This window comes from Rattus norvegicus, chromosome 1 (assembly GCF_021556685.1).
Source record: "Rattus norvegicus strain SHRSP/BbbUtx chromosome 1, alternate assembly SHRSP_T2T, whole genome shotgun sequence".
Classification (NCBI taxonomy): Eukaryota; Metazoa; Chordata; class Mammalia; order Rodentia; family Muridae; genus Rattus; species Rattus norvegicus.
Genome location: NC_141534.1, coordinates 143,185,839 through 143,213,285, shown reverse-complemented (window position 1 = coordinate 143,213,285; position 27,447 = coordinate 143,185,839). Strand labels below are relative to the sequence as shown.

Genomic DNA, 27,447 nt, shown 5'->3' with positions numbered 1-27,447 from the left:
TCATTGTGACAACGAAGGATAGGCCGAGGTAAGAATATATAGTGAAATTAAATGGTCATAACCTTTAGTAACATTTATAACCCATGCAGACAAATTTACTGTTTTCAATTTAATATTTACTATCCAGTTTCATATTGAAGTTAACTTATGAAATAAAATACTGCTTTATATGACTGTCATGTGAAATAATTGTATTTCATACTTAAATTTCACCTTATGTTTAAAGCATTTCTATTGACGTATATTCATTCTATGTAGTGTTGACATCCATCACGAAAATTTCCTCAGGTGTTCCATACACTTGGGTCACATACCCACCTGAGCAGGAGACATAGGCTCAGCATTCCATTTCCAAACACTTCTTTACAAGTAACATCAAGTTGCTTTTGAGGAAAATGCTTATTTCCTCAAAATGAAAACCCAATGGAATGTATTCGTCACTGAATTCTCTCTATTTAGCACTGCATTTCAAAACATCGCAGACACCTTGATGTACTCTGTGAGAATTTTAATCAGATGAATGCATGTTAAATAACTGGTAGAGATGTGCACATCAGTGCTTCTCTGTTTCCTGTCATCAAGCAATGTCACATTCTGAGTATAAATTACACAACATATGACTAGGAATGAAATAAGGTGAGGCTGCATATTGCTTATAGCTCTATAACTCTATGGCTGCGGGATAAACTGAGTGGAAGGCTCACTCAGTTCCAGTAGAGAATCCTAACATTCTTCGCAATTAATTCATCCAGCATAGAGAGAGAGAAAGAGAGTTTTTAGTGCATGGAGCATTTTATGTAGGTAGTGTGGTTTAATTTTTCACAAAAGTTCTATGAATTTGGGACTAAGTATGTTGATTAAGTAGGAAAGGAAGCATCAAGTTGTAGCATAACAGCACATTAGTCAGAGTTGGGTTCAAGGCACTGGATAACTATGGCAGTGTATGTTCATATGTAATTTCTAGAACAGCCAAGCTAAGAAGCTATTGTGTTCATTTCATGTGTAAGGAAACTCAAGGACATAAGCCACACATCTAAGAGCATGCTATCTACTTTTAAAGAACTAAAGTTAGAATTGAGTCATCTAGTATAAGAGGGTCAGAGCATTACAACAAATCCAGCCTCATAGGAGCTTGGGGCCATGTGAAAATGTAGTTTATTAACATTTATTTGAATTGTCCTGCATTTAAATACAACAAATGAAAGACAAGTGCTATTACCATCTCTGAGAATATGAACTCATTAGCATACCACATCCATGGTTAGGAGCTCTAATTCACTGTCAATCACTATTCTACCTACATTAAAATAGCATTAATGTTTTGTGCCCCCCCCCATTGGGGTTGAAGGACACAGATACATCTTAATGTTCCTGCAGTATTTATGGCCACATTTTCAAAGTTCTTTGGAACTCACTCTCATCCCCTAATTTTTTAGAATTTTGGGTGTCCTAGGACTCAATATGAGGGGTACCATTTCTTTTCTACCTACAATCGTCTCTTCAAAGATATCTTTTAAAAACAGAAATAATAGTCCAAATCTCTAGAAAATGATCATGGGGGGTGGGTGAGGGTAGAAGAGAAGAGAGTCACGGAGTTACTACTAGAAACAGCAACAAAGAAAGACAATTAAGTAAAAAATAATGCTGAAGATTCCAATGTTGTTAAGGAGACCAGAAGGGACACCTGGGCTCCAACCTCATAGGTGGCAATGAATAGACTAGTAAGGGCGCCAGTGGAAGGGGAAGCCCTTGGTCCTGCCAAGAACCCCCAGTGAACATGATTGTTGGGGGGAGGGCAGTAATGCAGGGAGGATGGGGAGGGGAACACCGATAGATAAGGGGAGGGTGAGGAGTTAGGGGGATGTTGGTCAAAAAAAAAAAAGAAAGATAGTGTGTAGAAGAAAAGCAAAAGTAGAAAATATCTAAAGACATAGAAAGCACTTGAGTACCCGTGACAAAGAGGAAAAGAATATGAAAACTTAAATCACAGAAAGGGCAGGGCAGGCATCATGTAGTATCTGTGCTGGAAGCAGTTGCCATGTGGCTAATGCTCCGTTAGGAGTGAGCAGTAGATATCAAACGCAAAAGGAGAAGGAGGAGGAAAAAGCATTGGTATGTAATATATAATACATGAAAATTCATAATTGTGCTGTTTGATATGTTCATTTACTGAATGTTTATGGTATGTGCAGAACTAGTTAAACAGATTAAATACCCATAATGAAGAAAAGAAAAAAATTTAGACACGCTAAGTTCCATTCTCCTGGACTTGATGAAGTTAAATAAGCCTCTGGGGTCCATAGAATCAGCATGCCCTGATGGGCCTTCCTTTGACTATGCCCATGTTATATAATATTGACAAGCTTCATTAGTAGCTTTAAGCCCTCAAATTTAAAATGAAACCTTAATTTACTTTTATATCTTCTTCCAAGGTAGTGTTATGCTTGAATATTTTTAATAAAAACAGTGAGTGAGAGGAAAGAATGATAGAATTCTGTGAAAGTCTGGGAAGGGAAGAGGATAGGAGGAAAGGGGAAGAGATGAGTAAGAGGAAAAGGAAGAAGTAAAGGAAGGAAGGATGAAGGAAGGAGAGAAAGGAGGAGCCTTGGGTTTTATCATTCTCTCTAGTTCTTTTTAGTTCTCCATTTATTTCTTCTTTAGACCATCGAGGAAGTAAAGTCTAAACCTTCAGCCCAGGCCTCTTGCTAGTCAAAAGCTTAGCTATGGCTCATACAATTATCCAATGGTATCATTCTTCTACAGGCATATGACTTTTTCCAGAATTACACACAAAGCCAGACTCACCATATCTTCACCTTCTACATCTCCTTTCCAATGCAACCTGCACACATGTACATGTACCACCACCCCCAAACTCTAAAAGTATCAAGTGAGGAAAACCTCTACTCTCTTCCCTGTCTTAGTGACAACTACAGAACTTCTTTACTTTCTAAAGAGCACACAGGCTGAAATCTTCCCAGCAGAATGTCATGATTTACTTTTCAAACCATATACAGAATTAAATAACATTGTGGTAAATGGAATGCAAATGAGGTAAAGCTGAAACAGACTAACAAGTTATACAGTTAGTATAGACCAAGAATCCATTTGGGGACTGTTCCTGGGTTTCCATAATGGAGCAGACCTTTCATTTCCTTCCTCTGTGTTAAGGTGTGGTGGGGTAAGAGTAAGCATACTCCATTCATAGCACAATGTCTCCTGAGTCAGATGACTCAGCTTATCTTTACAATTGTGTGCAGAAGACCCATTAACATGGACTCAAACACTATTGTGGTCACTTGGACTGGTGAATTTAGCCTAAAACTGAATGTGAATGTTGACGACATCAAATTTCTTCTTAATGGGTTGGTTTTTATATAGACGATTTCCTGGAAATGATGGAAACCAATTTTAAAAAGTTATGCATGCCTGCGACACGGAACACAATAGAGGTGGCACCAATCCTCACCCACACCTGCCTTAGGCTTCTCTTGTTGAAAATAGCAGTTTCTAGGAATAACTTAAAATTGTAAATGTCTAAGGTCACTTGGATATTTTCAAAACTGTTTGTACTTGCTGTTCAGAAGATATTATAATGACTGGCTACTTGAAAAACAATGAGTGATTATAGGATGGGGGATAGGGATAGTGAATTCATGAATGAACTGAGAAAGTATAAGATGAGTCTAGAATATTTTGCTGTACCAGAAAAATGAAAACTTCCTCAAGGAATAATGAGGATACGACCACAGGATGCAGACATCACTTGATGGAATGTCTGTGATCCTTATTTAGGATAATTTGAGCATCAAGTTAATGACAGTAATATTTTTTTCATTTTGAACAAAATGGTGATCCAGAAATCCACAGATGGGAAATTAAATATGGGCATAGTTCAATAGAGAGGTTAGTGGCTCCTGTTTATTTCTTAATTTATTTTGGCTTCTTTTATTTTTTGAGACAGTGTTCATTACAAGACTCAAGGCATATAGAAAAGGCCAGCTTAGATTTTTGCAGTCTTCTCCTTGCCTTTGTCTCTGAGTGCTGAAACTTTAAATGTGCACCACCACCATGTCTGACAGTAATCATTCTTTCTTTCAACAAAATACAAACTAGGAAATGTGAAAAGGAAGTGATGGAATTAAAAATATGCACTTTGAACTTACTATACTATACAATAACTGTTTTAGGAAAAATCCGGTAGATGCTGGTAGACAAATGATCAAAATATCAAGGCTTTATCCAGGACTCATGAATTTCAAAGAGGAAACAGAAATTTCATGGTGGCAAGAATTACACACACTACATTAAACTAGGGATCAAAGTTAAATCCCCAATAAAAGGATAAAAAAGTCTCATGTGGGTGCTGATAGAATGCACCTAGAAAGAAAAGAGCCATTTCTACAGCACTCCTGGCTGAGGTGCATACTCTGTGAACGATCATGATTGAAAACTTCAAGGACACAAAAATGAGAAATGATTTTGCCTAAAGTTCTTTAGAAAAGGATCAGGGAAGATTTAAATGGAAAAATAACCTGCTATAGATTAAAGGAAACTTGATATTTGACAACTAAATGAGACTTATTTAAAACTAATTCATTATTTTTACACTCTCAGTTACCACTGGTTTAGTACAGTGTGCTGTGTACAGTTATACCTGGTTATTTAAGAAGTGAAACCAAGTGTGTATAGTTCTCAACACTCATTAAAGAAGAATATTCTTTTCAAAAAAAATGAAAAACATCATAGAAAATCACAACTGGACCAATACAGGGATCAAGGGGTCATGGGAATCAAAATGCTCAGACCTTAATATATAGTTACAGATACAGATACAGATAGATAGATAGATAGATAGATAGATAGATAGATAGATAGATAGATAGATAGATAAAAAGATAAAAAGATAGAAAGATAGAGATATCATTCACACTTTCTCTCAAGTATCAGAGATCACCATGAAAGAAGGGGCAGAGAAAGTGTAGAGCCAGGGGTGTTTAATGACTATAAGAAGTCCTTGTTTGAACCCTTATCAGCTACATATATGAACTCACAAAGTTTGTAACACTCTGTATGGAACCTGTGTGGGGTTTGGATTTTGCCTGTGTTTCTTGATTTTTAGATTATTTTTGAGAGAGAGAGAGAGAGAGAGAGAGAGAGAGAGAGAGAGAGAGAGAGAGGAGAGACAGAGAGAAGGAGAGACAGAGAGACAGAGAGATAGACAGAGACAGAGGCAGACAGAGAGACAGAGAGACAGAGAGACAGAGAGATAGACAGAGAAAGAGAGAGGAGAAAGGAAGCAGGGAGGAATTGAGGGTGGGGAAACATTGACAAAATATACTGTATTAAAAATTGTATTTTAATACAAGCAAGGCCATAGCAGAAAGAGGAGTATTCATCCTTTGCTTATTAGACCTCCCTCATTACCCAGTTGCTGCTGCTGCTGCTAGATCCTTCGATAATATCAGAATCAGCATTTTCAGGCTTCTGTTACTGACTAAAGACCAGCTGCTCTATGGCAAGCCTCCAAGTTTATAGTACCAGACTGAACTACTGAGGTATCTGGATTTATGACCTGAGAAACTGTTGAGATCTTTGCCTTTTTGTCCTAAGACAGTCATTACTCTAATTGTTGAAGTACCTGGCCAAAGGAATGGGCAACAAATGCATTCTCCCCCTTTCATATATGAGAAAACTCATTATTATTCTCATGTAAACTGATTTAATAAATTATTTTAATATACATATACATGTCCCATTGGTTCTCGTCATCTAGATCAGTGGTTCTCAACCTTCCTAAAGCTACAATCATTTAATTTTGTTTCTCGTGTTGCGGTGACACCCAACCATGAAGTTATTTTATTTCTACTCCATAATTTGCTGCTGTTGTGAATAATAGAGTATATATCCCATATGCAGTATATCTAATGTGTGCCCTACAAAGGGTCTCTACCCACAGGTTGAGAAGTGCTGCTCTACATAACATTAGCTAATATATTCTGTATCCTAGACAACTGACCCCAAGGACTGCTTTAAGCAGACTGTCTTTCCTTTGGTCATGGGCTCCAGTTCAGGCAAACTATAGCATTATCTGGTGCTGAGAACTCAACAGCAAACAGAGAAATGCATCGTCTCTCCAGTCTCCCTCCTTGAAAAACTATTGTTTGGTGTAACATCCCAGTTTCTGGTGGAAAGCGACTCTTCTACAGATGGCGGATAGAAGCTTGCCCTGCTCTCCGCCCATTGCACAGAATGCAAAATCCTCCCTACTGTGCTGTTAAGTCATCAGTAAAATCAACAGCAATGGCTGACTTTTCTGTAGTCATATTTAAGGTGCTTTGTGCCATGGGAAAAACAAGTCCTGTAGATGTTCACCAATGTCACAAGGAGGCTATGGTTATGGTGTATAAATATTTAATTAACAGCATTGTTATCAGAGACCACCTTAGAAACCAATGATGGGATATATAGTCAGGCCCTTGCAATGAAAATAGGCCCATCTGGATTTGTCCACACATGAGCCCATGTCTCTCATTTTTGGCTTTTTGTTTGTTTGTTTTTATTGAGAAAAAGAATGAGCTGGTTCATAGGTAGTGTCTATTTGTTATGATTAGGATAATATGCATTAATATATTCTAGCAAAGCCACAGCTGAAAGGGGAAAGGAATCGACTGAATTAGATTAAGGTAGTAAAACTCTACAATTGTTGACCTTCCAGAGGGACCCCGTATATATGATCAGATTTGTCTTTTGTTTGGAAAGAGTATATTTTACTTTGTGTAAAATTCACCTCCACTTGCTCCTTGCTCCTGTGTTTTTCCTCCCTTACATCAAACATCTGGGAGCATTTTACAAGACTTTCCTGTAATCTGCCAAACTATGCACACATGTGTCTTTCAGGAGTCCAATTTTCTCCACCCAGTAATTGGCCAATGCAGAGAAACAAAGTATCATTTTATTTTACATAATGGTGCTATGTAAAATGATTCACTAATTCAGTGCTGAAAAATAATAACCACGAGTTGGAAGATTTAAAAACACATGTCAGAGAAGAGCACCCAGGGAAATCTAAGTGTTCGGCACTTATACAAGCTCACTCTTGCCCCCTGCAGTTTGCTCAGGGACCAGAGAATATTTTGCAATTAGTTTTGTGTTTTGCTTGCAAACTTGAGCTGAAATTTTCATTTGCCTAATAAGGAGCTGTCAGTAAACCCCAGGAATACAGCACACAGTGGTATCATTTAGAAACAGATTTGCTTCTCTATCACGTGAAAAATATGTCCTTGTTATTCCTTTGTCTCCCTTCATGTTAATAGAGAAAAATCACCCCAGAAAATTATGCAACCTATTCCTTAATCCGGATATTGTATTGTGTACAATTTGAAATGAATATCTTTGTAAACAATAAAACAATAGCTATTGCTTTTCTCTTAGAAATAACACAAGTTTTAAAAATACAACTCCTAAGAAAATAAATTGTGTGCACTTACCTTATAGCCTTCCCTTTCTTTGTACTAATGAAATTGTGAGAAAAGTTTCTTTCCAGTGCCCTAGCATTCAGCACCCACATTCTGGACAGCACCCTCTCAAGAAAGTTCATAAACCAAACAACTGAGTGGAAATTGAGAACAAAATCCTGTAGGTGTGGTGAGTAACTTCTCACTAACCCGATATCTTACACATCAAATTCCAGGACTCATATCTTATCTAGCATGAAAATCTCTTCTTTTTAGTTAACCCAATGATACAAGAAATTTCAGAACAATTTATAAGCAAATTCACAGTCTTTGCCTTTCTTCAAAATAACCTTTGTGGTAAGTTGTTTATCAATAAGTAATTAAATAAATAATTCAGGATTTTGCATGTTTAAAAAAGGAAATGGGCTAAAGGTCACTCGAAATGAATTCAGCATAAACTGTGTGTTGTTTTTCTGTGTGTTTGTTCATACCTCACAACTCGTCCAGGTCTGTTCTGTGTGTGCCTGTAGTATGCAATGCTCCTCCTGTGCTTGAAATTTCTGTACATTACATAACCAAGAAAGGGGAAGTCAGAGATTAATCACTACAGTTCCCTATTAACCATCAGCCAAGCAGTCTACCAAGCCTATGGCTAGTTTTGTAGTTCACAAATTAACTATTATGTTCTAACTTCATTCTCTCTTCTTTCCCTCTTCTCTTCTTTCCTCTCCCTGACCCCAACGCATAGAAGCGATGTAATTATGTATTACTCCACAACTGTGGTTAACATATATTTTTTTGATATTTGTTGCTTTGGCTTTTTGTTGCTTTCATTTTTGGTATTGGAGAGAAAGCCTGTCACCAAGGTAAGTGTGTCACCAATTAGGTTAGTCTGTCTGGCCAGCCAGGAAATCCTTGGGATCTTCCCATTTTTCTCTCTCCAGTTCTAAGGTTATAAAGGCCATGCATGCTACCACTCACAGCTTTTTAAATATAGTTTCTGGAAATTACATTCTGCTCTTTGTTATAACAAATAATGCTGTGTCCTTCTGAGGAAGTGTGCTCTTGTCCCATAACAAGAGGAACTCAGAACAGAGTTAATTATTGTTGTTTAGTTTCATGGATGATTTTGATATGTTCATAATATCAATCATATCATCATTATTAAGTGTTATGGTGTCATATTACAAAGAAATAAATGGCCATTGCTTCAGTAGATAGAGCTAAGCATTTGCAAAAGTAATATAGATAATAGAATGAGACAGGAGTTAGGGTAAAGATGTGAATGTAACTCCCCATCCAGTATTATCAACTTTCCTTAATCAGCATACTTGAAATGGATTCTTTCAGCTAATAACAATTACACTGAACTATATTTTTTCTGCCCACAAATGTAACACATTTTCCAGTAAACATATTATTTTAGGCTTCATAAAGATTTATTTGCCCATCTATTAATTGACTACCTTATATGCATCAGTCATTGTTTTAGACAGGCTAGGAATTCAGTTCTGATACCCTATATATTCTATCTGGAGAAGACAGACAATGGGAAACTAGGGCTGTCATAGGAGTAGCAAGTAGGAGGCCTAATTTAGACAGTGTAGTCATAAAACTATTTTGCCAAGGTGGTCCAAATGAAGCTCACCTTATGACATTTGAGATGAGGCTGAAAGATCAAAGAGGATGTGGTGTTGCAAGCATCTGTAGGGAGTGTGTATCAGGCATGGTGAACAACTAATGAAATAACAGCTAAAATCAGACTGTTTCAGCTCAGTCTGCTAGCGAAACAGAACAGCAATGACAGTCTAGGCGAACACTTTTCTTCTCTCATTCTTCACTTGACTGGAAAGCAACATGTAAAACTTAAAATTATATGAGAGCATTGACACATCTCTAAATCCTTATACTTTACAAATTGAGGCTAAAGGAAAAAAAGAACTTGATGACTGCATTCATATGAGATTCTAGAAGTGCAGAGTGAATTTGAAGAAAGGAAAGCGAAGTGTGGTCGTTTGGTGATACAGAGTTGAGTCAAGACTGGATTACAGAGGTACTGAAGGATATCTTTGGGAAAGATCAGAGTTTTGATTGATGGGAAGAGATGGTTCACGATTACATGTGCTATAACATTCCTTTTGAATGGTATGCCTGTGCATTTCCACTCATAATAAGTACACCTGACTAGAATGTAAGAAAAGTCAGATTTGTTTATTTTCTTTCACACAGCATAGTTGGTAGCATCTTCTGTCCTCCTGCTTTTGAAAAGCACTGAACAAACTTCTCTTGGTAACCAATATTAGGCTTTACTCATCTTTGCATGATACTTATTCTTCAATATTGGGAAGACTCTTTTTCATTGTGGGACACTAAGAGTATTTATCCAATATATTTGCAAATGTCTCCTTAAGAACTTAGTAAAAGAGCTACAAAGCTGAATCCACATATTGTTTTAGCATTCCATTTTAATTCAGCTATTCTGAAAAACCTGAATTCAATCAGCTAATCTCATTTTACTGTAATCCTTGAAAGCAATCTTCTGTCATCTGCCTTTCCCCTTCTTTTCTAATCTTTTTCTCCTTAATTTTCCCTTTTCTTCCTTTTTTCTTGCCTACTTTGTTCTCTCTCTCTCTCTCTCTCTCTCTCTCTCTCTCTCTCTTTCTCTCTCTCCTATCACTGAACACCATGACTGTCTGCATGCACACACACATGTGCACTACTGAAGATTGAACCCGAAGTCTCACATGCTACCTTCATTTTTTATACAATAAAAACTTCCTGAGCTATGACAACTCTCTCTCCAAGGGCAGCAGTCATCTACTTGTCTACTCTCAAGCCTTATTTTTTCAAAATCACTCATTCTAAAATATTATATAATATGTACCATAAAAGACTTTTGTTATTTCTCTCCAGTTCTGACTGGAGCAGTTACTGGAACAGTTTCTGCTTGGAAAGAAAAAAATGTGCATTTGTGAGGGGCAGAGATAGACACACAGCAGATGTGAAAGGTCTGCCAGCCTCCATCACAACTTTGGAATCCTCTTCCTCAAGACTACTGGAGACAAAGGTATGTAAGGACAGATGGCCCCAAGCTCCCCAACAGACCTTATAGATAAAGTGGAGAGTAGGAGTACCCATAGAAACTTCAGGACTAAATCTTAATGACGGCCATTTTGACACAGATGGGTAATTAATTGGTCACTGAGTCCTTACATTTATTCCTACAAGTTTCTGTATGACATAAGAAGACCCTCTTTTCATTATCGCAACATCAATATTTAGAATTTATGAAGAGAAAGCTATTTTTCTAACAGAAACCTAATTGCTGATGATACATTTCATTGGAAACAAATATTAGATGACTTTTTACAAAATTTGGTCTATTGTTCGCACTTGCATAGCATTTAAGCACATTACTCACACAGTTTACCAGCTGAAATCTAATTTCCAGATCTAAGCCTTATTAGCTGGAGACCTTGGGCAGCTTATTTATACCCTCTGTACCTTGCTTTCACCCATGTATAATGGAAGCAATGCTATTTATATTATATTAACTATTTGGGGGATTTTAAAGTTTATATGAACATTAATTGAAAGTAGCATCTAGCATATGCTAAGCTAGCAATAGATATCGTTCATTGTAACTATTATTATCAGTGCAATTAACTAAACTGTGCCCATCTAATGAGAAAACACAATTCTCAAGTGTCTCTATCCTAGAAGAGTAATGAGTGACTGGTTAATCCAAGGCTAAGTCTGGCATGCATGTTACCTCTAGTTCTACAAAGCATCACTAATTAGGTCTCGCCAACTTGCTCAGTTAATGTACTATACCATCCTTTGTAAGGTAAATCTTCAATAGCTGGTACTATGAGAACCCGAAAGATAATTATGCACCCTTTTCAAAGATAATAATGATAAATTAGAGCCTCATTTAGGGGATTTCCAAGTTATGAACACGTAAGCAAGAGCAAGAACAAAGTCCAATGAGCTATTTCCACTTTGTGGCTCAAGTAGCTAGTGTGTAAAGCATTCGGAATATCTGGACAAACTTTCCAGTATGATTCACTGCTTGGGAGGGTGCTGTACTGAACGTGAACTTTGTACTATATGTAAATGAGCTGGTTATTTGGGGGAAGAACATTGATTTATGGAGATAATTTCCTAAGGCTTCATTTGCTTTATGTTTTTATTGTAGAATAATTTGTAATGTGTTTCAGGAGAGAAAGAAAAATTTGAAATCACTGAGCTGTGTTTGAAATAATGAAAAGCCTTATAGCTTTTTATTTTTATCAAGCATCTGATATACTCAGTGTGCTTTTACTCCCCACACATGAACAATTGATGATAATAGGAATAATGACTTCCTGAAGGCTGGTTTAAGGCAAGGAACACCATATCTGCATCACATGTCCAACTGCTTTGTTACCGTTACTCCATCTCTTCATTGCAGTCATTTTGTTAACCTCTGGCAGAACCCAGGACAGTAGTCAGCTGCCCTGAATCAAAGCTATAAGACAGAGTACTGAGTCATTACAAAATATCATTGTAATTCCCATTTTTTAATGGGCTAGACTGTTTCCATAAATACAATCTGTAAGTCCATAATTGGATTTCCCATGGCTGAAAAACTACCTTTTGTTACTGGGACATTCCTTTGGTCTCAGTGTCAGAAATCAGTGTAAGAGTCAAATCACAGGGTTGGGGATTTAGCTCAGTGGTAGAGCGCTTGCCTAGCAAGCTCAAGGCCCTGGGTTCGGTCCCCAGCTCCGAAAAAAAAAAGAAAAAAAAAGAAAAAAAAGAGTCAAATCACTATTCATTTCTCCCAAAATAAACATGCCAGGAACAAATCAGGCCATGTATTGATATGCTAGTAAAGACAGTGGAGCACCAGTCCAAAGCCCTTTTATCTTTTCTTTCTTTTATTGGATAATTTCTTTATTGACATTTCAAACGTTATCCCCTTTCCTGGTTTCCCCTCTGGAAAACTACCATCCCATCTCCCCACCCACTGCCTCCGTAAGGGTGCTCCCACACTCACTTCGGCCTCTTATATTGGCTTGGTTCTACATTCTTCATATCATGTTTTTTCCTGCAAGTCTAGGTCATCTAGTGTTACTGCCTCTCTTTCGCATGCCATGTTTCTGTAACTTCTTTCTCTTTTATCTGTGCACTCTTAATTACTGGCCCCTTAATTCCTTTCCTATTAGAAATCAAGACAAAACATACATTTGATTCTACCACACTTGAGCTTTGCATGAGTCTCACAATCCTGCCTTGCTTTCCCCATTATGTGAGATGAGAAAATCTGTGAGTGTCCATAGCTTTGGGGCTAAGCATAAGGTATTTAGCTTAATTTGAATTTCTTTATTTTGTGTGGCAGGACTATATGTACATGGGGGAGGGTTAAAGGCAAATTGTAGGCATAGCTTTTCTCTTTCTACCATGTTACAGCCTTGAACTCAGATCATCAGCTTGGTGGCTATCACTTTTACCCATGAGCCATTTGGTTTATGCTAAGGTAGTTAACTTTCAATCTATAAAATCTAAAAAAGCAGATGGATTGCCATATCCCTACTGGTTCAGAACTTATGGTCAGCAGAAGTATTTTTGAACCATGCTTAAGAAATTACTACTGCTGGGGTTGGGGATTTGGCTCAGTGGTAGAGCGCTTGCCTAGCAAGCGCAAGAGTGCAAGGCCCTGCGTTCGGTCCCCAGCTCCGAAAAAAAAAGAAAAAAAAAGAAATTACTACTGCTGTTACTACTACTACTACTACTACTACTACTACTACTACTACTACTACTATTACTACTACTACTACACAGCCATATACAACTAGGTCTCTCTCTCTCTCTCTATATATATATATATATACATATATATACTTTTACACATTTAGGTATATATATATGTGATACAGATAGATACACACAGACATATATATGTACATATATATATATATATACATGATAGGTAGGTAGGTAGGTAGATAGATAGATAGATAGATAGATAGATAGATAGATAGATAGATGGAAACTTTTCTATTGCTGTGATGAATCACCAAGACCCAAAAGCAACTTGGAAAGGAAAAGACTTATTTCATCCAGGAAAGTAAAGGCAGGAACTCAAGCAGGGCATGAACTTGGAGGTAAGAACTGAAGCTGAGGCCATAAAAGAGTGCTGTGGACTGGATTGCTCTTCCTATTTTACAGAGATTGTTTTTTTATAGTGTCCCATCAGCCCAGTTATGGCACTGCCTACAGTAAGCTGGGCCCCCTCACATCTATCAGTCAAGAAAATGCAGCATAAGTTTATTCACACACCAAACTGATCAGTGCATTTCCTCAACCGAGGCTCTCTCTTCCAAAATTACTAGCTTGTGTTGAGTAGACTTAAAACTAGTCAGTGCAAAAACGTGGAAATATATTTAACTTTTGACTTTCCTTTCACTTTTAGTTTTTTTCCCTCATGAGAGGGAACCCCTACAGAATCAACTAACCTGGGCCCATAAGAGCTCACAGAAACTTAACCACCAACCAGAGAACCTAGGCCCTCTACGTATATGTAACAAATGTGCATCTTGGTCTTCATGCAGGACCCCTAACAACTAGAGCAGGGGTTATGTATGACTCTGATACCTGCCTTTGGATCCCTTTTCCCTAACCCGGCTGCCTTGTCTCAATAGAAGAAAACTGGCCCAGTCCTATTATAATTTGATATGCCTAGGTGGTTTGGTATCCACTGCAGGTACCCTTTCTCAGAGAAGCAATAGAAGCAGTGTAGAGGGGAAGAGAAGATGGGGAGGGCAGAGAGAAGAAGGAAGAGGTGTTCCAATTAGGCTTAAATAAGTATAACTAATAAATAATAAATAAATAAAATTAATAAAAAGATTATGAGATAAAAAGATACACATATACACAGAAACTAAAAAAAAACCCTCTTTCCTCCATACTACTCCTGTCCAAATGTAAGACCTTCCCAACAATAACTGTCAACTGTCTATGAATATTTTTATTTCCATCCTTAGACTCTATTCTGACTTTGTTCTACATTGTAGCTTTCTTTTCTTTCCTTTTCTCCCTCTCCTTCTTCCCATGACTCCTTCTCTCCCTCCTTTTCTCCTCTATCTCTCCACCCTTTGTTATTACATTCATGCATTTGTACCCCTTTACCTAAAATAGTAAGTTAACTTGAAACAGCCATGACCCTTAATACTAAAGAGCTAGTCTTTAGCTCATATGAAGAGCCTCTGAAGTTAGATCATACACCCTAGGTTATTTGGAGCTTCCTTAAATTAAATAAAATTGTTTTACTGTTTGGAAAAAAAACTTCAAGAATTTGATTAGTCCTTCCATTTTTTTCTTTTATTGGATATTTTTTATTTAACATTTCCAATGTTATTTCCTTTCCTGGCTTCCCAGACATAAGCTCCCTGTCCCATCCCTCTCCCCTTCTTCTATAAGGGTATTCCCGTTTCCAATCCCCCCTTCCCATTCCTGACATTCTCCTACACTGATGGGTCCAGCCTTGGCAGGACCAAGGGCTTCTCCTCCCATAGGTACCCAACGGAGTCACCTTCTGCTACATATGCATCTGGAGCCATGGGTCAGTCCATGTATAGTCTTTGGGTAGTGGTTTAGCCCCTGGGAATCCTTTCATTTTTTAGAATTAATAACAAAATGCAAAGGATGGCACTGATGTAGAGCAGGAAGAGTGGATTTCTTGGTTGAAATTCTCCTCCAGGGGCTGGGAGTCTATTCTGTTTTCAAGTGTTTATCATTTTATAGGCAAAGGGAAATCATTCATTTAACTGAGCCTGAGGCTTAAGAGAATGAGATGCCAGTGTGTTGGCCAGGAGAAAGGCACTTAGTTATACCAGAGATCTAGAGGGTCAAGTAGATTATCTGGGTTCTATAAGTCACCTGTTCAAAAAGAATTCCTTTAGATTTGCTTTCATGGTTTAAATTAGGAAGAAACATTTTACAAATTCAATATAAAAATACTTCACTCTCTTTTAAATGCATAACATTTTCTCCTAAAGTTTTAACTCCATAGGTAGTGAAATCTTTAGCCTATGGCAACATACACTCACCATTTCTTGTATGACATTTAAATGATCAAGATGTATTTCTGGGCCAAAATACAGTCACTCAGTTTTCAAATTTGTAAGAACAGTCTGATAGACACCTAGCACATATTTTCAGGAGTTGCATCACAAAAAAATTCAATAAGATTGAATTAGTCTAAATTATATATTTTCCATCTCCCTCACCTCTGTTAGTGCTTCTACAGGGTGTTAAAATGGCAATCATGTGCAACATTAATTTCCATGCTTTTTCTTTTTTTCACTTATTCTTTGAATGACTAAACATAACAGAGAATAAGCACTTGAAAGTGGGAGTTGGAAATAGATTGAAAATCTGACATAATTTACCAAAGATTCTCACATGTTATGTATTCCTAAACTCCCCCTTAATGTCTTTATTTATAAGTATAAATTAGTATAAAAATAAATATAAAATAGTAGCCTAGGAGATGGCTCAACAGTTAAGTCCCAAGCTATGGTGAAGTGGAAACTTATGGTTTCTTTGGAAAGTCAGTTGAGTCAGATGGTGTTTTGCTGGGGCAGACAAATGAAGGGATGTTTTCCCAAAGTGGACATGGGTAAAAGGATATTTTTGCTAAAGCAGATGCATGAAGGAATGTTCAGCCGAAGCAGAAATAGGTGAAAAGATGTTTTGCTAAAGCAAGTCAATGAAAGAACATGTGAAGAAGGATTCATTGCTAATGACACTCATGTATTGGTTTGCCTTACATTGTGTAGCTGAGATCTATTTGCTGTGACTCCATAGAGAAAAATACACCAAAAAACTTCTGGTGGTGTTTTGATGCCTTTCGCTGCTTCTGAAGACTCAGGCCAGTTAGCAGAATGATGTCACCTGATACAGACTCATGTGGAGTTTTGCTAAGACAACTCACATGCTGAAGCAAGACCCCTCCAAGATGTTTGGAAAGAGTATAAATAGGACTCAATGGACTGTGAGAGGGGCTGGCTTTCATAGTTAGCTTTGCAATAATTCTTGGACTCACATCTTCTTCTTCGCTGATCTTCACTTGGTTGAGAGAGGCACAGCAAAGAACTTCTCCTAGTGTTCCTTCTGGTCCTGGTTGCTCCTGCTACTCATGCTGATTGCCTAGTCAGTTGAGGCCTGGCTGTTTCTGCTGCATTGTGCCCCCACTGCTGATTCCTGTTTGCTATCCTGACACTTCTGAACTGGACTGACTGATATATTTGTAAAGTGTTTGGGAATGGATTGAGTTGTCACTGCTGATTCCTGGGAACTGAGTTACTGATTTCCTGACAAGATAGATTGGGTTTGCTCCAAAGAAGAACTTCTCAACAGGTCTACTTCCTCCATATCCTAGTAAGCTCCCTTTTCTACTACATCTGGTGGGTGGTGCCCTAGAAGGGAGGTTAAAGTGTTTAAGAACACATATTAAAACTAGGGTTGGAAAAAATTTAAGACAATGCTGTAGTCATGAAGACTGTAGTTTGAATCACTGGTAATTGCTTAAGTGCTGCATGGATGCACAATTCTAGTACTCACAGCACCACACAGACCAGTGCTGGAGCAAGTTAGCTAACAAGACTAGCTTTATGTACATGCTCTAAGCATGACTGAAAGACTCTACTTCAGGAAATAAGGAAGAGGAAGACTACCCATATCAACCTACAACTCCATACACACACAGTCTTTGCCACACACTTACACCCTACTATACATATATAGATAATGTAATACATATGAATCACATATATACACACAAACCACATACCTATACACATGTATAATAAACATCTAAGTAAAAAATATACAAACAAATGTGAGTAACAATACCACCATAAAAGATCATTTATAGAAATGACATTAATTCTTACAAAATACTTCAGCATCTAGGACATAGTAATGCTTGACTTATACATCGAAGTGCTCATTATTTTGCGGTTCTATAGGATTCTAGGAAGATTATCAGTAATGTTCCTCTCCTCTTTTTTCTAATAGTAGGTTTCAGGGTATTTAAAATTATGTGGCCATGCAGCATCCTTTCTATAAATACTTACACACTGAAAATATTGTTTCCAGTTTTGTTTATTTTCTTGGGAGATATTCTGCAAGCTAGAAATGTCGTATCAAGTGAGAGGTTTTTATAGACCTTCTTGCAAATTGCTAAATTACTCTCCAGGAGAAAGTAAACCAATTTGCAGAGAGCAGTGTGATATTAAACCTCTTTTCTCAGAGACACACTAACACTCAGTTTTCGTTATTTTAATTTATTTATTATAGAAGAATCAGCATAAAATTTTATAAAAACTTGTTTTACTGTTTTTTAGCTGCAGCTGTAACAGGAATTTTGTTGGTGTCCTAGTTCTCCCAGTCTAAGACCAGCACTTCTTGATTGGTCAATTAATTTCACTGACAAATTTAGGAGCCATTCAACATTTCAGGGCATCTTGTCATCCTCACAATTGGCAATGATTCCGAGGCCAAGTTCTACTCAAATTTTTCCTTCCACGTAGCATTTCTTGGTCTACAACTATAGATTGGAGCGAAGACTATTCTGAACTATCACACAACAGGACTTGGAGTAAGAGAGAAGTCAGTTAAGAGAGGTGTCAACAGATTTGCCACACAATTTGGATAATTTGGAGTTGATGGAAACAGTGCCAATTTGAAACCCACAGATTTCACACCATGGCCTTCATTCTCAGAATGATTTAATGGTAATTTACAGGAATCCTTTTCCCCAGATTCCTGGTTCCTTTTTTCCCTAGTCCATATATGTTATCTTTGTACCCATGAGCCCTCAATGGTGTCTTCCTTTCCTCTCTCCTGGACTTCTCCAGTATAATCACACCAACTTTATTTTCTCATGCCGCCATGAAAATAAAACAAATGAACCTGAAATTAGCCACACTATGTTTACTACAGGAACAAAGGAGTATGGGGGAATTCTAAGCTCTTGACAACTGAGCACTTATAAGGCTTGAACTCTGGTTTTTTGGACAATAAACAGAAACCATTGAAAAAGATAAATAGAGAGACAGTGAGAAAAGGAAGGTAGTCACCTAGAGCTAGTGAACATTCTGCATGGTAGGAGGCAAAGTCATTTTCAGCAGTGGATGACAGGGAATTTGTGAATTGACTAACCACAGACAAAGAGCAAAACTTAGAAGCCTGATGCCAAGACTCAAGGACATTCAAGAAAATAAGAATCCATGTACTAGTAAGTGAAAAAGTCAACAGATCCCAATGGAAAGCGAGCTGCTTATGTTGTAAATTTGAATAAAATGGAAATCAGCTGTTGAGAGACAAGGAACTAGCTGGAATGTAACAGACATATGAGGTCACTGATGATAACTACACTGTGAGTGGAAAGTGCAGCCCGGGATGCAGACACTGAACACAGGAAGGTGGGCTTTCCATTGCAGGAATTTGGTGAATTTGAGAAAAAGCAGAAAAATAATGAAAAGAGCAAGACGATATAGAAATTAGGAAACAGATAGCAAATGCTTCAGGGGAATAAAAATCAAATATAACTGAGATCTATCCCAAGGATTGACATTTCAAAATTTAAACCAATTAAAAGGACTTAAATCATAAAACAAGAGTAAAGGGAAAGAAAATAAGGGAAGGGGGGAGGGAAGAAAGGAGAACAAGGGGAGAAATAATTTTTTTGTTTCAAATAAACAGGACCTTTTTTTTTACAAACAATGTATGCATTTTTGCAAATAAGACTGGAGAAACGTAAGGTTCTATGTATATAGGATAAAAAAAAATTGACTTAACATTCTTACAAACAGAGGCACAAACCTCCCAAATTAAGAGCAAATAGCTTCCACTTCTTTTTAAAAGTAATATTGTAAATCATAACCAAATATATCTTTTCTTCGAAATTTAAGAATGATTTTTTAAATCAGAAAATCTACTTACATAAGGTGTTTCCCTTGTCTCCAACTTTCATCTCCTATCTCGCTATAGAAGCTCAGCAATTTCAGATCTAAACTACCCATATCTGGCATTTGTGGATTCCAAAGACCAAACCGAGGCCGTCAAGCTTATATGGCCAGTATTTTCATCTACTCTGAGCCATCTTGTGGGTACATTTTATTTATTTTTTTATTGTCTCTCAATTTTCACACAGACCTGTTTATTCCAGGCTTATTTTGAATGCAATGTATAGCTGAGATTGGCCTTGAATACCTTATCTTTCTCAAATACAGGAATTATACATGCCCGTGACCATACCCAATCTTTCTTTTTCTTATTGCATGGTATGTATATACTGTTATAGACTTTTCTAAGTTAAAGGGGAATTTTATTAGGGTTTTGAAGAAAAAACACAAAGTGACCTTTGAGGTTAGGTTAACATGCGGCTCGGCCACACATCAGACAAGCAGCTACAATAGAAGGAAGGAGAGTTTTGGGGAAGAATGAAGCCCGGCATGCCTAGGACAAAGCTAGAAAGAAGAGGGAAAATAGGCTTTTGTGAGTCAGGACTTAGACAAGCTTGTGGACCCAAGAAAGTCTCAGAGTGGTCATTAATGATTATTTTTGCCTACATGTTTAGAACAGTGTTTATGTTTGAGAATTTTGAAACCATTCTCATCTATACAATAGCTTAGAGATGAAAATGATGCTGGGCATTGAAGAATTATCTAAAAGAAAATGTGGAGATGTAAGTATTTGTAGAGTAGTTGTCTAGCTGAATTAAGGCCCTGGCAAATGGCTGTAGTTTTGATACTGATGCTCAAGGTCTTCTTTATTCACTGTACTCACTCATAGCTTATCCCACCAACAAAACCTTGTTGTATGGTTACTCAAAAAGTGATATCTAGGGAAGCAATTGATTCTTCTAATGAAGAGAGCAATTGTGTTCATATAGTGGATTATGTTGATGGATTTACATATATTGAACCATCTCTGAGTTTCTGGGATGAAGCCTACATATGGTCTCGTACATTCTAGGCCAGCACAGCTACTTAGCTATATCCGTAGTCCCTTTCTTCACATATTAAGCCTGTAATGTGCCTTATTACATTGCTCAGGCTGGCCTTTAACTTTCTCTGCAATCCAGGGAGGTTTGAATGTTCCATTCTCCTGTCTCAGCCTCCCAAGTAGCTGAGATTACATGTCAGCACCACGAATCCTAAAAGATGAAAATAAACCATGGTAGAATATGTGAAAGAAAGGATCCGGTCTTTTAATATATTCATTGTGAATGCTGCCTGGAGTTATCTGATGACTAAAGGCCGGTGCAGGATTTTGGATATGTGTGTTTTCCGAATTATATATTCTGAATCATAGAATAACAATTCATTTTCCGTCTTTAATATAAAAGGATATCTAGTCCATCTATGAACTGCTGGAGGATGAGAAGGGGCGAGTTCTGTGGATCCAAGGCTACAGGATCTCCATGACACAGAGTGTCTAAGAGGAGTCCCGGGAAGAATCCAGCATTGATGGTTGAAGAGAGCCAGAGGCCTGGAACCAGATGGATGACTCAATGCACTGAACATTTGCAAGTGAAGCTGTTTGGATAAAAGGCTATTACTGTGTAGCACACCTAGACACTGCAGCTTCCATGGCGAGATGGGGTTTTGTTTGTTTTTGTTTTATTCTAAGGACAGAGAGGGTAGATATGAAGGGAAGGGGAGATGAGAGGGCTTGGGTGCATGATGTGAAATTCACAAAGAATCCATAAAACATTAAAAAATAAGAATAAAAGGATCTCTGTCTCTGTCTCTGTCTCTGTCTCTGTCTCTGTCTCTGTCTCTCTCTCTCTCTCTCTCTCTCTCTCTCTGTCTCTCTCTCTCTCTCTCCAGGAGCCCACAAAAGCAAAAAGACGCTTCAACACCCTCTTTTTGGAACTGGATTATAGGCAATTGTGAGCCACCATGTGGGTTCTGGGAAATGATCCTGGGTCCTCCGCAAAAGCAGTGTTTTTAAGTGCTGAGACATCTCTACCAATAAAACTATATTTTTACAATAAAAATCAATTGCTTTTTAAATTATTAATCTTTTTGCAGGACTAAGAAGATGATAGCTCAGTTGAAAAATGCTTGCCTCGCAAGCAAAACGAACCTGAATTCCACATAAAAAAAAAAAAAAGTCAAACATGATAGTAATGTTTGTATTACTCACATGGTGTGGGAGTGGTGATGTAGGTAGTTTGGGGAGAGGAATCTTGGGGCCTGCTAGCTGGCCAACCTAGCCTATGTGGTAAGTTCCAGTCCAAGGAAAGATGCTATTTCAAAATAATATGTCATTTCAGACAAAAGATATCTGGATTGCCATGTCTTCTCTACCTGCCAATGTAGAAGAACTTCCATCTCCCCCCACAAAGACATAAACAAAAATAATAGTAGTATTTTTCTACAATCTGGGTAAGAGTTTTGGTTTTTAGTGTTGTCCTGTCACACTAAAGAAACAACTAAGCATATTTTCTCTGTGTAAGTGCTGAGGAAAGTCAGACTAAGGAGACCATCTGTGATTTGGAGAATCTACGAGGTGCTGCTGAGGCGCAGAACATCCCTCTGTTATTAATGGAGGGACACGTAGAGAAAGGGTCGCTCAGCTGAGAAGAGCAAGAGGCAGTGGGGGGACACAAATCAAGATGAACAGCAGCTGACTCTGCACAACTGTTAAATGACTTTGCAAAAGACCTGTCACGGCGGATGAACAGCACCTCCAGAGGCAGCCATTCCTGCCCCGAACACGGCTATTCCCAGGGAGAAGATTGAGAGGGAGGAGAGAGAAGAGAGACAGAAAGAAGATCAAAAGATGCTTTAAGGAGTCGCCAGGCATTTTTTAATGAGCAACAGGGAGGAAAAGGACATAAAAGAAAACAGGAAGCAAAGAACATCCACACTTTATTCCGCTGTTTCCACCTCTCCACTGCTGAAAGACAGCAAGTGGCTCGATGTCTCAGTTGGCACTCTAATTGTTTTATAGTAAATGAGGCATGAAACCTATTGTCAGAAAACACAGTATCCGTTTGTACAGCCACACACTCTCTTCCCTACAGGTTATCCCCAGGGCTTAATGCCTTTGAGGGAACCGAAGGCTCAAATGCTATGGTATGGTTGCATTTCTTAAAGGCAGATGGTTGGAAAAGAGGGGACTTTCTCTTTTTCATTTTTTAAAGATGACAGCAGAGTCTTTGTAAAAGCTGGTAGAAACACTGTTATACCCAAAAAGGAAGCAGAGTGTGAGAAGCTTGCCACAGGTTTAAAACACACTTTAAACCTTTACTACATACTAAGAGAGGCTGGGGTGTATGACTTAGTGCCTAAGAGCAGTTGCAGTGGGCGCCAATATTTGTACTTGAGTTCTAATCCCGAGTGCCCGTGTAAAAAGACGGGTGTGGCCTAAAGTTCCTAAACACTGGGAAAGAGATGGAGAAGATCACTGAAACATTCTGGCTGCCAGACAAGAGGATTCAGAGACTCTGAGTCACACATGTACACATGTACAGGGGTGTGGATGCCTACGTGCATGTGCACGTACATTAATTATATATATATACATATACATGTACATATGTATATATGGAGAGCTGTTAACAAGGATTTATTGTATGCCTGGTATTTGTAGAAAGTATAAAGTCCTTGTACTGAGTAAAACCTAGGATTTCATATTGAGCAGTGTATTTCTTTTTTGTTTGTTTGCCTTGTTGAAAGAAGAGAAAAATCCCAACACTGAAAAATTGAAGTAGACACAAAGTACCCACCCATAACCAAGAAGCCATTTGTAGTTGATCCCCTCTGGGAGAGGGCAATCTGCTTCTCCAGTAGAAAGTCACTGGATATACCAGCCACAGTCCAGGACATGCTCAATGCTTACTAGTATAGGTGACCAACATAGAACGAACTTCATGTTTGTGTGTTTGTGTGTGTGTGTGTGTGTGTGTGTGTGTGTGTGTGTGTGCATGCGCGCGCGCCTTTTGGTTTTAGTAGTTTATATAAAATACAACTGATTATTACTGTATTTCTTGAGTTAACTCAATTTACCAGACAGAAATGAACCAAATATCACTCAAACACCCATCTCTGGTTTCAAACCAGCAGGTTTTATTTTATTAGTTGTCCATGAGTATGGATTTGTTCTCTGAGATATAGGAGTGTCACGAAACTTCCAGGCTGATTTTTCCCAAGTTAAATCTGTTTTGACCAATGGCTTCATAGAATAGATATTGTGATTAAAAATCAAACTGGAAGAGATAGTGTCTTTATTGTTAATCTCTACCAAACATACATATCCAATGTAATTTAAATATATTCCTATAAAGCATGTTAATCACTCCCTCTGTTTAGGCATCCTGTCCTTAACCTCCTGTCAGTCTAAACAGAGGAGGAGGTGGGAGGACAATGTCTTCTAGCCTCAGTATCCTTGGACTAACAGTAGTTCAAAATTGATAGTCATTGTCATTGTTAATGTGTGTGTGTGTGTGTGTGTGTGTGTGTGTGTGAGAGAGAGAGAGAGAGAGAGAGAGAGAGAGAGAGAGAGAAAGAGAGAGAGTTACAGCTATCTTCTTAGGACGTCCTACATAGCAGCCGTCGTATTTGAAGCCTGACACTGAATTCTTTAGACTTGAATTAGAAAAGGCATTTCTTTGATAGATTTCTTCTTGTTCTCGTTTACAGGCAACTAATCCTTACTGCATTGGATCAAACAGACGGGCACAATCAATTCAGGGGAAGCAAGCAATGCCAGTTCTGCTCAATCTTCCTTCAATGAGCAGCTGAGGAGGGAGTGGGGAGGAAGGTAAGGGAGAAGATTCATCCGCGTCCCCACCCAAGATCGCTCAGCAAAGGAAAAGATGAGAAGACAATAGGAAACATAAGTTGAGGCAGGTGAATACACTTGCTGTCAGAGAGGGAGTCTGAAAACTGAGATAAAGTCAAACACGCAAAGCCTTTGGTTCCCGAAAGGTATGGAATGAAGAAGGTTCAGACGGAAGCAGTGATAGCCAAACAAAGGTAAAGAGTGGCAGTGTCTCCTGGGCAGGGGCTGGCCCTATATTAATGTAAGGCTCTGTTGTCTGAGGTCTATATTACTGTGTGATGAGCAAGTTAATTACAGTACTTAGGTAATTACATTCCAGAGAAATGGAGGCTTTCCAAAGTTGTATTCATGTACACTACTAGATCTTTCTAGGCTTGACTGACCATTTGGGGAGCTGCCACAGTAAAGCAGCGTTTTAACTGTGACACGCAGAAAACTGATGAACATTAGCTGTAAATAAAATGATTCTCCAGATTAATGCCTGCCTTTGCTGTTGGAGCTAAAGTGCATGGCTATCTGCTTCCTCATTTACCAGTAGACAAGGAATCCCACACAGGTCCCATTGCTCAAAGTGCAGGCTACGATTTAGCCTGTTTGGAACTCGTAATGACTCCTGGTCCTCTTCCCTTTGGCATGGCACCATTTCTCCCATTCTCGTCCCCAGATTTATTCTGCTCAAGAAATAAAGTATTTGTCTACAGGAAAGTGTATACAAAAGCTCATCTGTATAATGGTTATCTACCCCTGGACTCATTACTGCTGCTCCGATCTCAGATATCCAGCCATTCCCTGCCATGCAAATTAATTTCTCTTGACCAATGATAAATCATCTTCTAGCTCAGAGTGATACTGTTTGAGCAAGAGACACTTGTAACGAGCACCTAGATGGATATCAACAGTGAGACATTTCTCTCTCTTTATATTGAACAATGGCTCAAAACTGTTACATACACAAGAATGGAGCACAAGGAAGAGTCTGTACTGGTGTAAATCTGTGGCACCAAGCCTCAGCTTCATTTTCATAATCAATAAGTATTAATTATATATTTATAAATATGAAAAGTTTTCTGTTTACATGTGAGTACAAGGGGCAACCTCCTCACATGTTCTGTATGTGTGCAGTTCAAAATCTGGCTTCCCCCACAGGACAGTTGGACCTACCTTTATTTGGTAGCTCATTCTTCTTTTGGGTCTGTCAAGGGCCCATTGATCCACTTCACCAGGACACTTGTACTAAACATGCCTGAGCTACCCTCGATTCCCTGGTTAGCATCTTACCGCTGGAGGTAGTGTTCCAGAACATCTGCGTTCAGCAGGGTTGACGCTCGAGCCAAGAGCTTATGGCTACAGCTTGCAGATTTGAGTTCCAAGATGAGCAGACCCAAGCAGTACATGGCTCCCATTTCTTCCAGTTCTCTAGTACCGAACTGTAGACCCTGTCAGTTAAACAAAGCAGTCAACAGTGACTACTCAGTGGGAATTGAAGAGTGACATTATCAGACTAGGAGGAGAGGTTCTAGATGTGTAACCACCACAGAAGTTGAGGATTTATTGGGCTTGTCAGTCACTTTCATAATTAACTTTTCTCAACTTGTGCTGCTTGAAAAATTTTGGATTTTGCATGTCCTGACAGGATAGCAAGCTCAAGGGAAGATAAATGTTATGAGTGGCACAGGACCAGTCATACCACCCCATTCCTTTGCAATGAAATCCACAAAGCTTCCACCTATAGTTTGAAAAGGAGCTTATTGCGGTAACAAAGATATCATCATCACCACTACCACCACCACAGGGAGTCCTTCAAATATAAATACTGAAACTGCAAAATAAACTACATATTTCCCCCAAAATCTCTATAGTAAGGTAATGCACAAAAGTAAAGATAAGCCTAGTACTCTATGTTATAGTACATGAAGTAGAGATGAGCACACTGACCAGGTGTAATACAATATATTATTATCTGTCACTTGGGAGGATGAGGCAGGAGGATTATAAGTTGCAGACTAGCCTGAGCTATATAATGAAACCCTCCATCTCTGAGATGGAGTAAATGAGGGAGGTAGAGAGAGAAGCATTTTATAGCACTTGACAAGACCTTTTCGAGCACCTAACCCAATAATAGTAAGTGTCCAGAGCATCTCACAGACTCACAGACAACATGATAAGGTATTTCCCTACCAGAGTCCTCCAAAGTAATTATTTTTGTTAATCCACAGAGGAAAAGATTCAGATATTTAAAACCAAGGAACTAATTGAAGGCCTCACAGAGACCAGCAATGAACTTTTGCCTCCACTATTGCCCATGCATTCCAATATGCAAATTGAGATAGTTACACAGCAAAGTAGAGCATGTGCTTTACAGAATTGGACTTAAATTATAGCTTTACTATTTTCTTTTTTTTTTTTTGGTTCTTTTTTTTCGGAGCTGGGGACCAAACCCAGGGTCTTGCGCTTCCTAGGCAAGCGCTCTACTACTGAGCTAAATCCCCAACCCCAGCTTTACTATTTTCTGATGGTGTCATGTGGGGTGCGGAAACTTTACGCTTCTTGATTTTCTCATCTGCAAAATGGGATTATCTCCCCTCTGGACACCTAAAGCACTAAAAATTCCATCACTCTTACACCTGTTGAGGGTTGTTTCAGAGTCCCTGCAGTATAAATAGAGGTTAGCCGTGATTCTCTTCCTCTTTTGTGAAAAATGAGGTTTAATGAGATGGAGTTCAGAACAGCCCGGGGACCCACATATAAAACCTAAATAAAAATAGCTAATAATTGAGTTTTCAAATAATATTAAATTTTGATCATATCATGTTTTTTTAGGATATAATAACTGTACAAACTAACATGTTTCATTCAATGTATCATAATATACTGCATTATTACAATTATGAAAAATAAATATAAAATAATAAACAATTTATTATATACTTCAATATAACTAAAGAAACATTTTTTAATCTCACCAGCACAAGGAAAACAATACATGCTTCATGCAACGATAATTACTCTGCTTAATAATTAGACATCATACCCATGTACACTCTCTTAACCATTAGACATCATACCCGTAGACACACTGCCTATTCATTAGACATTGTATGCACTCAGCAGAGTTGCCCAAAATAGCTACAATTATAATGTC

The 27,447-nt window shown here is 38.2% G+C and overlaps 1 protein-coding gene across 2 annotated transcripts in view; it reads right to left on the bottom strand.

Moving 5' to 3' along the window:
- Agbl1 (AGBL carboxypeptidase 1) overlaps nt 1-27,447 on the bottom strand; it is an 893,368-nt gene that overhangs the window by 217,606 nt on the left and 648,315 nt on the right. For both annotated transcript variants that reach the window (NM_001432252.1, NM_001432253.1), the window contains 1 exon segment: nt 25,584-25,741. In NM_001432252.1, coding sequence (NP_001419181.1) covers nt 25,584-25,741 — 158 coding nt within the window.